The sequence below is a fragment of the Globicephala melas genome, chromosome 4 (assembly GCF_963455315.2).
Source record: "Globicephala melas chromosome 4, mGloMel1.2, whole genome shotgun sequence".
Taxonomy (NCBI): domain Eukaryota; kingdom Metazoa; phylum Chordata; class Mammalia; order Artiodactyla; family Delphinidae; genus Globicephala; species Globicephala melas.
In genome coordinates, this window is record NC_083317.1 from 67,178,278 (window position 1) to 67,191,860 (window position 13,583).

General features: G+C 36.7%; 1 protein-coding gene across 4 annotated transcripts in view; it reads right to left on the minus strand.

Annotated features, from left to right (window-relative positions):
* IQCB1 (IQ motif containing B1) overlaps positions 1-13,583 on the minus strand; it is a 46,254-nt gene that overhangs the window by 32,164 nt on the left and 507 nt on the right. For all 4 annotated transcript variants that reach the window (XM_030857940.3, XM_060298135.2, XM_030857948.3 and 1 more), the window contains exons 2-5: positions 13,390-13,472; positions 8,789-8,900; positions 8,395-8,557; positions 6,157-6,286 (exon numbers count right to left, since the gene is read on the minus strand). In XM_030857940.3, the coding sequence (XP_030713800.1) occupies positions 6,157-6,286; positions 8,395-8,557; positions 8,789-8,888 (393 nt within the window). In that variant the 5' untranslated portion in view covers positions 8,889-8,900; positions 13,390-13,472. The remainder of the gene's footprint in view (positions 1-6,156; positions 6,287-8,394; positions 8,558-8,788; positions 8,901-13,389; positions 13,473-13,583) is intronic.

Consider the following 13,583-nt stretch of genomic DNA (forward strand, 5'->3'; position numbering starts at 1 on the left):
CAATAAGGACCTAGAAGAACTAAAGAGCAAACAAACAATGATGAACAACACAATAAATGAAATTAAAAATACTCTAGAAGGAATCAATAACAGAATAACTGAGGCAGAAGAACAGATAAGTGACCTGGAAGATAGAATAGTGGAAATAACTGCCGCAGAGCAGAATAAAGAAAAAAGAATGAAAAGAACTCAGGAGAGTCTCAGAGACCTCTGGGACAACATTAAACACATCAACATTTGAATTATAGGGGTCCCAGAAGAAGAAGAGAAAAAGAAAGGGTCTGAGAAAATATTTGAAGAGATTATAGTTGAAAACTTCCATAACATGGGAAAGGAAATAGTCAATCAAGTCCAGGAAGCACAGAGTCCCATACAGGATAAATCAAAGGAAAAACATGCCAAGACACATATTAATCAAACTGTCAAAAATTAAATACAAAGAAAAAACATTAAAAGCAGCAAGGGAAAAGCAACAAAAAACATACAAGGGAATCCCCATAAGGTTAACAGCTGATCTTTCAGCAGAAACTCTGCAAGCCAGAAGGGAAAGACAAGACATGTTTAAAGTGATGATAAGGAAAAACCTACAACCAAGATTACTCTACCCAGCAAGGATCTCATTCAGATTTGATGAAGAAATTAAAAACTTTGCAGACAAGCAAAAGTTAAGAGAATTCAGCACCACCAAACCAGCTTTACAACAAATGCTAAAGGAATTTCTCTAGGCAGGAAACACAAGAGAAGGAAAAGACTTACAAAAAACACATGCAAAACAATTAAGAAAATGGCAATAGGAACATACATGTCGATAATTACCTTAAAAGTAAATGGATTAAATGCTCCAACCAAAAGACACAGACTGGCTCAATGGATACAAAAACAAAACCCGTATATATTCTGCCTACAAGAGACTCACTTCAGACCTAGGGACACATATAGACTGAAAGTTAGGGGATGGAAAAAGATGTTCCATGCAAATGGAAATCAAAAGAAAGCTGGAATAGCAATACTCATATCAGACAAAATAGACTTTAAAATAAAGACTATTACAAGAGACAAAGAAGGACACTACATAATGATCAAGGAATCAATCCAAGAAAAAGATATAACAATCGTAAATATTTATGCACCCAACATAGGAGCACCTCAACACATAAGGCAAATGCTAACAGCCATAAAAGGGGAAATCAACAGTAAAACAATAATAGTAGCGGACTTTAACACCCCACTTTCACCAATGGACAGATCATCCAAAATGAAATAAATAAGGAAACACAAGCTTTAAATGACATATTAGACCAGATAGACTTAATTGATATTTATAGGACATTCCATCCAGAAACAACAGAATACACTTTCTTCTCAAGTGCACATGGAACATTCTCCAGGACAGATCATACCTCGGGTCGCAAATCAAAACTCAGTAAATTTAAGAAAATTGAAATCATATCAAGTATCTTTTCCGACCACAATGCTATGAGACTAGATATCAATTACAGTAAAAAAAAAATTGTAAAAAATACAAACACATGGAGGCTAAACAATATGCTACTAAATAACCAAGAGATCACTGAAGAAATCAAAGAGGAAATCAAAAAAATACCTAGAAACAAATGACAATGAAAACATGATGACCCAAAACCTATGGGATGCAGTAAAAGCAGTTCTAAGAGGGAAGTTTATAGCAATACAATCATACCTCAAGAAACAAGAAAAATCTCAAACAACCTACCTTTCTGCATCTCAATAGATGCAGAAAAAGCTTTCGAAAAATTCAACACCAATTTATGATAAAAACTCTCCAGAAAGTGGGCATAGAGGGAACCTACCTCAACGTAATAAAGGCCATATATGACAAACCCACAGCCAACATCATTCTCAATAGTGAAAAACTGAAACCATTTCCTCTAAGATCAGGAAAAAGACAAGGTTGCCCACTCTCACTACTATTATTCAACATAGTTTCAGAAGTTTTAGCCACAGCAATCAAAGAAAAAGAAATAAAGGAATCCAAATCGGAAAAGAAGAAGAAAAGCTGTCACTGTTTGCAGATGACATGATACTACACATAGAGAATCCTAAAGATGCTACCAGAAAACTACTAGAGCTAATCAATGAATTTGGTAAAGTAGCAGGATACAAAATTAATGCACAGAAATCTCTTGCATTCCTATACACTAATGATGAAAAATCTGAAAGAGAAATTATGGAAACACCCCCATTTACAACTGCAACAAAAAGAATAAAATACCTAGGAATAAACCTACCTAAGGAGACAAAAGAACTGTATGCAGAAAACTATAAGACATTGATGAAAGCAATCAAAGATGACACAATCAGACGGAGAGATAGACCATGTTCTTGGATTGGAAGAATCAACATTGTGAAAATGACTATACTACCAAAGCAATCTACAGACTCAACGCAGTCCCTATCAAACTACCAATGTCATTTTTCACAGAACTAGAACAAAAAAATTTTACAATTTGTGTGGAAACACAAAAGACCCTGAATAGCCAAAGCAATCTTGAGAAAGGAAAAAGGAGCTAGAGGAATCAGGTTCCCTGACTTCAGACTATAGCACAAAGCTACAGTAATCAAGACAGTATGGTATTGGCACAAAAACAGAAATATAGATCAATGGAACAGGAATAGAAAGCCCAGAGATAAGCCCACACATATATGGCCAACTTATCTTTGAAAAAGGAGGCAAGAATATACAATGGAGAAAAGACAGCCTCTTCAATAAGTGGTGCTGGGAAAACTGGACAGCTACATGTAAAAGAATGAAATTAGAACACTTCCTAACACCATACACAGAAATAAACTCTAAATGGATTAAAAACTTCAATGTAAGGCCAGACACTATAAAACTCTTTGAGGAAAACATAGGCAGAACACTTTATGACATAAACCACAGCAAGATTCTTTTTGACCCACCTCCTAGAGAAATGTGAATAAAAACCAAAAATAAACAAATGGGACCTAATGAAACTTAAAAGCTTTTGCACAGCAAAGGAATCCATAAACAAGTCAAAAGACAACCCTCAGAATGGGAGAAAATATTTGCAAATGAAGCAACTGATAAAGGATTAATCTCCAAAATTTACAAGCAGCTCATGCAGCTCAATATCAAAAAAGGAAACAACCCAATCCAAAAATGAGTAGAAGACCTAAATAGACATTTCTCCAAAGAAGATATACAGATTGCCAACAAACACATGAAAGGATGCTCAACATCACTAATCATTAGAGAAATGCAAATCAAAACCACAATGAGGTATCACCTCACATCGGTCAGAATGGCCATCATCAAAAAATCTACAAACAGTAAATGCTGGATTGGGTGTGGAGAAGAGGGAGCCCTCTTGCTTGTTGGTGGGACTGTAAACTTGATACAGCCACTATGGAGAACAGTATGGAGGTTCCTTAAAAAACTAAAAATAGAATAACCATATGATCCAGAAATCCCACTACTGGGCATATACCCTGAGAAAACCATAATTCTAAAAGAGACGTGTATCACAATGTTCATTGCAGCACTATTTACAATACCCAGGACGTGGAAGCAACCTAAGTGTCATCGACAGATGAATGGATAAAGAAGATGTGGCACATATATACAATGGAATGTTACTCAGCCATAAAAAGAAATGAAACTGAGTTATTTGTACTGAAGTGGATGGACCTAGAGTCTGTCATACAGAGTGAAGTCAGAAAGAGAAAAATAAATACCGTATGCTAACACATATATGGAATGTAAAAAAAATGGTTTTGATGAACCTAGGGATACGACAGGAGTAAAGGCACAGATGTAGAGAATGGACTTGAGGACACAGGGAGGGGGAAGGGTAAGCTGGGACGAAGTGAGAGAGTAGCACTGACATATATACATTACCAAATGTAAAATAGATAGCTAGTGGGAAGCAGCTGCATGGCACAGGGAGATCAGCTTGGTACTTTGTGACCACCTAGAGAGGTGGGATAGGGAGGGTGGGAGGGAGATGCAAGAGGGAGGGGATATGGGGATATATGTATACATATAGCTGATTCAGTTTTTTATACAGCAGAAACTAACACAGCATTGTAAAGCAATTATACTCCAATAAAGATGTTAAAAAACTAGTGTGACAGGAAGAACTGGATGGGCTCAGTGGCAGAGGCTGGGCTTTCAGACCAAGGAGAGCTGGTCCTCCTGCCCTACCAGCCTGTCTATCATACCAGTACCTGCTCCACTGGAACCTGAGTCATGGACTCAGACAGCAACTTCCTGCCTGGATTCTGGACACTTCTGTGTCCTCCTGGCCCTGTGCACTGAATCCTGTCTCTCGTCATTTTCTTTTTATTCACCATTTTAATTTGTTCTGTGGTCAAGTGGCCCTCTTTTTTTTGTAGCTGATTTACTCCCTTTGATGTATATACTAAACAGTTTTTTATCTCTATACAAATACCATGACTAAGAATAAGAAAGTATTATGAAAAGTATTGAAGGACTATATAAATGAAAAGAATATAATTATTATTGCTTTTAAGTGGGGAATATTAAATAAAAGTGCTTTGAAGAAAACATAAAGCTTTCTGGTCTGAGCTATTCATGAGATGGAAATTCATTTTACAAAGGAGGAAGTTGAGGTGGAGTGAAATCAAGTGATTTGCCCAAGAACCCAGAGTTAGTTTGTGGCACAGCCAGAAAAGAAATCAAGTTCAACACAATTTCTATAGTTCATGTTGCTTTAACTGAACTGAATTATATCTAGCAAATATGCAAAGATTTATTTACTGCTAGCATCCCTCAAAATGTCAATGGAGATGGTAGAAGTGGCATCTGTGACCCATATACTCTACCATTAAGTTAAATTCTCTGCCAACAATACTCATACTCAAACCACTTTTTTGTCCATACTGTTGTATATCTTGCTCAATTTCACTCTTAAACTTTTTAAACTTATTTTTTTGAATTAAAAATATATCTGTCTTATGTTTTCTATAAGAAATACCTAGAGGTTTTATCTACTTTATTAGCCTGAGAGTTGTTTAAAGCCAAAACTATGTGTATTCCTTATATACCCAAAGCATCTCAAATCGAACTTAACATCCTATAGTGACTTACATTATTTCCCTTCATAATTCACAAAAGTTTTGAATCTGCTCTATCTCTGATGTGGCAGTAGGCCCAAATGTACATGTAGCCAAGAACTCTTCCAAGGTGGAATTTCAGCCTTGTGGACTTATCACTCCTTATATATTCTATATCCAAACTGATCTAATTGACATTTACAGAACATTACACACTACAACTGAGGAGTTCACATTCAGGTAACGGGGAGTCTTTGCTTTTGCATGGTACCATGTTAAATGAAATCTGTATATATCAAAAGCTTTACATGTCCCTGATATCCATGAATTTCAGTTAAGACAGCACTGTGCAAAGCAAGGACAGCTTGTAATGGAACATTCACCACTATAAAACATATGGAGTGCCACAAAACAAGTCTGAAAATACTTCAAAGGACTGAAATGACAGAGTATGTTATCTGACATGACAGAATTAAATTAGAAACTGATAACAATGAAACAGCAAGAAAACCCTCAAATATTTCGAAACTAAGCAACAAACTTCTAAATGATCCATAGGTTAAAAAAAAAAAAAAAGTACATATAGCATCCAGCATAATTCACCCAAGAAATACTTGTTGGACTGAAATGAACCCAAATGTTGAGGTTGAAACATTTTGACTAGAGAGGATGTGAAGGAGCATATAGAAAGTGCACCTTTATTCTTCTTCACCATTGGAGCTACTGAGAAAAGCCTTGGGCCTAAAGAACAATACTTTCTTCCACTACTGATTTAAGTAGAAAGTATGTTTTAGGAAAATGTTATGGAAATAAATGTCTATGGGTGATGCTCAAAACTGAGTAGTAAAACAGATCCTTCAAAAAGCATATTGTCATACAATATGCTTCAGTCAGCACTTTAAATATTTCAAATGTAGAGATTTTCTTTTTTTTGGTCGTAGCTTTCAAAATGTTTGAATCCATTACTCTAATTGTACTTTCAGCCAAATATTGCACACCTGAAAAAACAATGTGGAACATCGTCTCAAGAATTAACTTGTTTTGGCTACAAAACAAAAAACCCTAAATAAATACATATACCTTAGCTGCGTTGATGAAACATGTTTGCAATTGCCTCCCCAAAACCAGAAAATTTTCTACAGCTGATGGAAGCAATTCATTGTAAAATTCCTCTGCATCTTCTCCTGGTTCCAAACCCACACAGCAATGGCTGAAATAAGAGCACAGGTTTGTGATTCAGTTTGTGCTAATTATAAATTTTAGATGAATGCTAAAGCTTCTATAGACACCATGCCTTAATGAGAATTTTTAGTATCTTTCTTTTGTTGCCAAGCCAATAAAGAACTTTTACAGGAAAATTAGTGTAACGACTTTCTTAACAAGTAACAAGTAAACAGTGGTGTGGATTTTGCCTGTACTTAGAGCTAGGCCTTACCTGTCCTAAAAACTTACTTGTCAGTCCTTCAGGAAACAAAATACACTTGGCTCACAATAAAGAGAAAGAGGCAAGTTTTCAGTGAAGGGGCTACACACACTCTAAAAGCAATAGAATACCATTCAAGAGTAACATATGTGTTAACTGATACATTTTACACATCAGATAGCTGAAAAATAGCTAGGGTAGCATTAGTCTACAAGGGACAGATAATCAATTTTTTCCAACAGATCTACTTTCCTAAAATCTGAAAAATATCTGACTGCACATTCCCTACATCAGAAGAGGAGACAGCAAAAAGTCTAGTAGGAACAGTTTACAATATACATTGAAAGAGAGAAGGTTATTTAGAGAAATGGGTCCTCTTGAAACCACACATAAAGTCACCCCCTGGATACGAAACGAGTATATTCAAAAGCCTCAACGGTAAGAATTATTTGTACAGACTAATACCAAAAAAAGTCCCCAATCCAAGAATGGTCTCTTTGTGTGTACTCTAATAAGTAAGTATCGATGTTAGAGGCTTGTGCAGACACTGATAAGCAACAGTGACTACATACTGAGTGCACTAAAAACTGACTAATGCTCAATGTCTTTTTTTTTTTTGCGTATCAGTTCCTAAGGTCAATAGACTTACACTCACATGTACCAGTTTCTCTTTTCCCTTTGGTTTCTAAAGTTAATTAAGAGTACTATTTTCATTGAAAATGTTAATAAATGAAATACATTTTTTGTACGTTCACAAACATGGGGATTTCTTAAGACTTGGAGTCCACTTCTGAGAGCCTAGCTCCATCAATATTTCCATGAGCTAACATATCTAACAACACAAAGACATAAGGCTTTATTTACTTAAGGAAATAATTAATCTTGAAAATTAAGGTATTAAAAAATATTACATGTGTTAACTGTTTTTCCTAACTGTATACCTTGAATCTGGCCTTTATCTATCTATGTTTAATTATAAGCAGTTTCAAAAGCTAAGATCCAACTAGTACTGCGCATTTTCAGTTACTTAATTAGGAAGTGGCTTAGACACTGAGAACACCTGATTTATTTTATTGCCTCCTATATGAAAAAAGATTTTGATCTTTTTCTCAAAATTTCTAGCATGGCTGATCTAGCATCTACTGATCAGTAAATGCTGCTTCTAAATTTATTGACATGATTTGGGTTACTTAATGAAATATACAGTTGAGACAGCTATACCAATACACTGTGAAATTAAGTTTCTGTATCTCTTCTTCTGCAGCCCTTTGCTTATGCCTTTCATTTCAGCACCTATTTCATTCTGCCTTGTATGATAAATCCACATGACTGTCATCCCATGTCTACTGTAAGTTTTTCCAGTATAAAGCCAGTGCCTTAATCTATTTATTTCTTCAATATTCTTTAGTCTTTAGTCTATTAGGCCCTTGGGATTCAGTGGTGAGCACAAGATCACCATCTTCGTAGAGCTTATGGAGTGAAATTGACAGTGAAATATTCACAAATACAGTTAGGAATAATAATATATAGTATGAAGGAAAAGTACATCCATAACATACCATGGGATGCCAATGCTTGTTAGCCAGATGAAGCAAAGAAAGCAAATGTTGAAATTAAGAATCTACTCAGGCTTCCCTGGTGGTGCAGTGGTTGAGAGTCCGCCTGCCGAAGCAGGCGACACGGGTTCGTGCCCTGGTCCGGGAAGATCCCACATGCCACGGGGCGGCTGGGCCTGTGAGCCATGGCCGCTAAGCCTGCGTGTCCGGAGCCTGTGCTCCGCAATGGGAGAGGCCACAACAGGGAGAGGCTCGCATACCGCAAAAAAAAAAAAAAAAAAAAAAAAAGAATCTACTACTATATCCCTTAACAACAAGCTGATTTATTGTTCATTTTACCTTAATATCTGTGTAAGCTGGGAAATTGTAGTCCAACCACCCTGGATTCGAGAACAATCTTGACTGAGGACCAAGAGGCAATACTGAATGAGATCATAACAATATATATCTTGTTTGACTTTCTTCAACTCTGAGCTTCCAAAAGGTGTGTTGTTTATTATTTCTAAGGCAAAAGGAAATAAGATATACTTATTTTTGCTCAATAAATCCAAGAGTTATCCGTATTTTTATAGGTTGAATAATGACTAAAAATACATTAAAAAGGAAAAAGAAATCACTGCTTTATCACAGTGTTAAGATTTCACTGAACAAATTAAAAACAAATGCTAAAATTGTACCCATGATGGAATTTGTTTTGTTTAAGTGTCAGCCGATCACAAAAAGATTTTCTTACCTTTTAACTTCAACAGTATAACAGGGACATTCTGCTCAGGACTTACTGCAACTTCAGCAGCTAGAGATAAGATCCTTGGGTCTCTACCCATTGGCTTCATTTCTCATACCACCTATATTTGACAAAATCAGAAAAATAAAGGTCAACAGCCTAAAACATTCACCCCCTAAATAATGTTTGAAATATAAATGACAGCAGCTTTGCTTGGTTCAAGAAGTGAAGGGTAGATTTTTCTCATTTCTTCCTTATAGGGAGAAATTGGTTTTTCCAACTAGTGTACCTCTAAAAGAGCTAAAGACCCTTATACCATACTGTAACAGCTACACTAGGTACTGTTTATTGTGCACTCTCTAAGAGTCAGAAACTGTGCTTGGTGCTTCACATTCACTCTCCCTAATCTGCACAACAATCCTAGGTTAGGAGTTAATTTTCTTTCATCATAAAAGAGAAACCGAGTGTGCAGAAATGAGCTAATACAGGCCTAAGACTGATATCTTTTTTAAAGGTCTTCTTACAAGGTTGGCCCTTGCCTGGTGTCTAGGAACTTGGATTTCAGGAGGGTTTCCACCAATTTCCTAGTATGACTGGCTCACTGGGCCTAAACTTTGTAAAAACAATGTGGTTTATGTTGAACACCTGCTTTCCTTCCTGAAGTCTGGAATTCTGATATGCGGTAGCAGAGGATGCCTACATGACCATCTCCAATAAAGACTCTTGTCACTGAGTCTCCAGTGAGCATCCCTGGTAAACAACACTTCAACGTGTTACTACAACTCACTGAAGGAGGAATTAAGCATGTCCTATGTGACTCCGCTGGGAGAGGACTCTTGGAAGTTTGCACCTGTTCTCCTCTGAATTTCACCTCATCTGCCTTCTCCCTTTGACGATTTTCCTTTGTATCCTTTTAGTGTAATAAATCATAGCTATGATTATGATTATATCCTGAGAACTATGAGCCCTCCTAGCAAATTACTAAACCTGGAGTTGGTCCTGGGGATTCCCAACACACAATTCAGAAATGTTATTATAAGATAACCAAAGCTTGTTTATAAATAGCATAGTGAATAAATCAATTATCTTAAAAAAATCCACATCCCAATTCAATTTGTCGCTAAAACTTTTCTTTAAAAAATTTAAAGAAAATTAAATTCTTTTAATTAAGGCATTCAAAGCTCAAAGATACCATTTTTAAAAAAGTATAATCTTAACTTATTTATAATAAACACTAACATATATTAAGTGCTTACTATGAATTAAGCACTGTGCTAAGTGCTTTCATATGCATTATCTCATTTAATCCTCACAACAGGACTATGAGGTAGAGCCTTTAATCACCTACATTTTACAGATTAAAAAAAAGTAAAGTTTGAAGAAGTTAAGAAACTTGTCACGGTTCCACCAGCATGTGGTGGAGTCAGTATTCAAATCCAGATCAGTATGAATCCAATTTCCATTACAATGTTCATTATATTCCTTCCCACATAAAAGAGTAAAGAAACACAAAACATATTCCCAAATAACCTACTTCTCACTTTTTAAGCTATTATTCTTCATAACTGGCACCACAGTTCACCCTTTATATTAAAGAGTTGGGGACTTCCCTGGTGGTCCAGTGGTAAAGAATCCACCTTCCAATGCAGGGCATGCACGTTCGATCCCTGGTTGGGGAACTAAGATCCCACAAGCCGTGGGGCAACTAAGCCCACACACCACAACTACTGAGCCCACACGCCTCAACTAGAGAGCCCGCGTGCCGCAAACTACAGAGCCCACACGCTCTGCAGCCCACGCCACAACGAGAGAGAAAATGTGCAGGCCATGACTAGAGAGAAGCCTGCATGCCGGCACGAAGAGCTTCCGTGCCGCAACGAAAGATCCCACATGTTGCAACTAAGACTTGATGCAGCCAAAAATAAGGTAAATAAATAAATAAAATATTTAAAAAAAAAAGAGTTGGCCATAATACAGGATCCAAAAATCATTCCTTTTTAGGTAAAATACAGATCATTAAAAAACAAGTTTTCTGGAAACATTTTTAAAGAAAGCCCAGCACAACTCTTGGCACATAGACTTTCTAGGAGAGTGGATATAGTTATCTCATTCTTTCCAATGGCTGCATTATGCTATGTTTCCTTTGTAAGAGAGTATCAAAATATATTTAAACATCTCCTCTACTGGAAGTCATTCAGAGTGTATGCTAGTACAAGCAATGCTGCAATGAATATCAAAGTATATGTCTTAGGTACTCATGATAGTACTCTGTGGGATGAATTTTTCCCTTGCAGTCAGATGGCTGGGTGGCAGGACACATATTTTAAAATTTTTGATTAGATACCAAATTTTTCTCCAAAATGGGTGTTCCAATTTATACTTCCACCAACAATGTATGAGGGTGCTCACTTTACTATGCCTTCAATAGTACCTAATGTTATATTTTATATTTTTGTCAATCCGCTAGGTGAAAAATGGTATCATCTTGTTTTGGTTTTTTTGTTTTTTATTTTGCGGTACGCGGGCCTCTCACTGTCGTGGCCTCTCCCGTTGCGGAGCACAGGCTCCGGACGAGCGGGCTCAGCGGCCATGGCTCACGGGCCCAGCCGCTCCGCGGCATGTGGGATCTTCCCGGACCGGGGCACAAGCCCGCGTCCCCTGCACCAGCAGGCGGACCCTCAACCACTGCGCCACCAGGGAAGCCCAATCATCTTGTTTTAATTTCTATTTCTTTATTAGGGAGGTTCAGCACGTTGCATGTTCACTGGCCATTTATTCTTTTATATATTTTCTCTTCACATCCCTCAACAATTTTTCTATTGGCTTATCTTATTCTTTTGTAGAAGCTTTAAGTTTTTCATACATGGATATACACCCTTTATCTTTTATATTGGCTATAAACACTTTATCCTCATCTGTCGTTTATTTATTAAAGCTTGATTATGGTTTTACCGTAGTTTTACAATTTTTATGTAGTCAAGTATAACAATCTTCCCTCTATGACTTTGCCTTTGGTGTCATGCTTAGAAAGGTCCTCCCTACCCTAAGAGCTAAAATATAATCTAATTTTTTCTACTGTTTTTATTATTTTGTTTTACTTATATCTTCAAAAACATACTTTATTTATATCTTCAATACAAATGTAAGTTATTTTTGTGAGTGGTTTAAGATAGGAAGCTATAACGTCAGATGAGGTTACAGATTGGTGTAAAAAGAACAAATGCACATAGCTATCATAAATTTCTGAGATAATTTATCATGAATGGATACAAGAGAAGCAATCTGAAATGTCACTTGGGTATATTTTTAGATTCTATTTAGTCCATTAGTCTATTTGTTTCTTCCTGGGCTAGTACAACATATTTCATTTAGATGTATGTTTAGAGAAAATTCACATTAGAAGGTAAGCTTCACAAGGGCAAAACTCATACCATCCTTGGTGGCTGCCTTCTTACCTCTTTGGTTCACTGTTATATTCCCAGAGGCTAAACTAGCACTTGGCACGTGGTAGGTACTTAGTATTTATATATGTTGAAACAATGAATAAATGCACAAACTTTGGGTATTCCAAAACCTCAACTTCTTGATGCTCTGCTTTTCTCCTGGTTATAAATGGAAACCTCAGACTTCCGGTTGAAAGCCTTTTTAAAGTAAAATAGATTCACAACACTGTTTTTCCCCTCTGGCTAATATAATAAAACATCACTAAAACATCATCACCACCACCAAACATGCGTAGGGCTCTATGATAGACTCAAGGTTCACAAAGATTTTATATAGGACAGATTTCCTGCTCACATTCTGGTTAGGAAAGAAAAGTATACACACAGACCTATATACGCACATATGTAAAATAAAATAATTATGTAAAATACATTACATGCCAAATAGGTGACACAGATGATAAGAATAAAGACCACAGAGTCAGAGGACAGGGTTTCCATGAACAAGCTTTCTTACCTGTAAACAAAATAATAATTCCTACCTCCTAGAGTAATTCAAGGTTTAGAAAAGAAGGCAACCACCAAAGATGGCCCTAAAATGTTGCATGACAGTAAAGTCTCAGAAATAATAACCATTCAGAGAGCTTTTACTTTATCCCATGAATTGTTTTCAATGCTTTCTTGTCCTAATTTAATCCTCTCAACAACTGTAAGGTATAATAAGTACTATTATTTTTTCCTCCCATTTTAATGATCAGCATCCTTAACTTTGGTTTGCACAAAGTCATACTGTACAGAGTATGAAGCTGGGGTTCAAACCCAAAGATTCTGGCTTTAGAACCCGAGCGCTTAACTACCTCAGGGAACAGTCTTAGTCCGCCTTAAAAGAGTAGAATTTGGACAAGCGGATAGGCTGCGAGAGACACATTCATCTACCTGCCTGGAACAATAAATTACAAACCTGGCGACGGTAGCAGTTAAGTAAGAAAGTTTTCGGATTACGTAATTACCCTGAAAAACCACCGTTATGGCAACCATTTTTACACCTTCTCTTGGATGCTTCTCTTCTAATACAGCACTTCTCTCATCTTTACCCTTAAACTCACGAACTTTTGACAGAAAAAATGAAAAAAAAGACAATTATTTTTCAATTATTAATGCTATTACCCTGCTGCCAGAGCACAAGGTCGGGCCTTGATCTTTTGGGAATTCGGTCTTCAGGGCCGTGCCGTTACCGCCGCCACAGATCACTGTGAAGAAGATAAAGAAGGTAACCCAATGGATTCCAGCTGCAAGTAATCCTAAATATCTGCAGTTCCAAACTCTGAAACTTTTTTACCCGCCCCACTTCACCCTCCTCC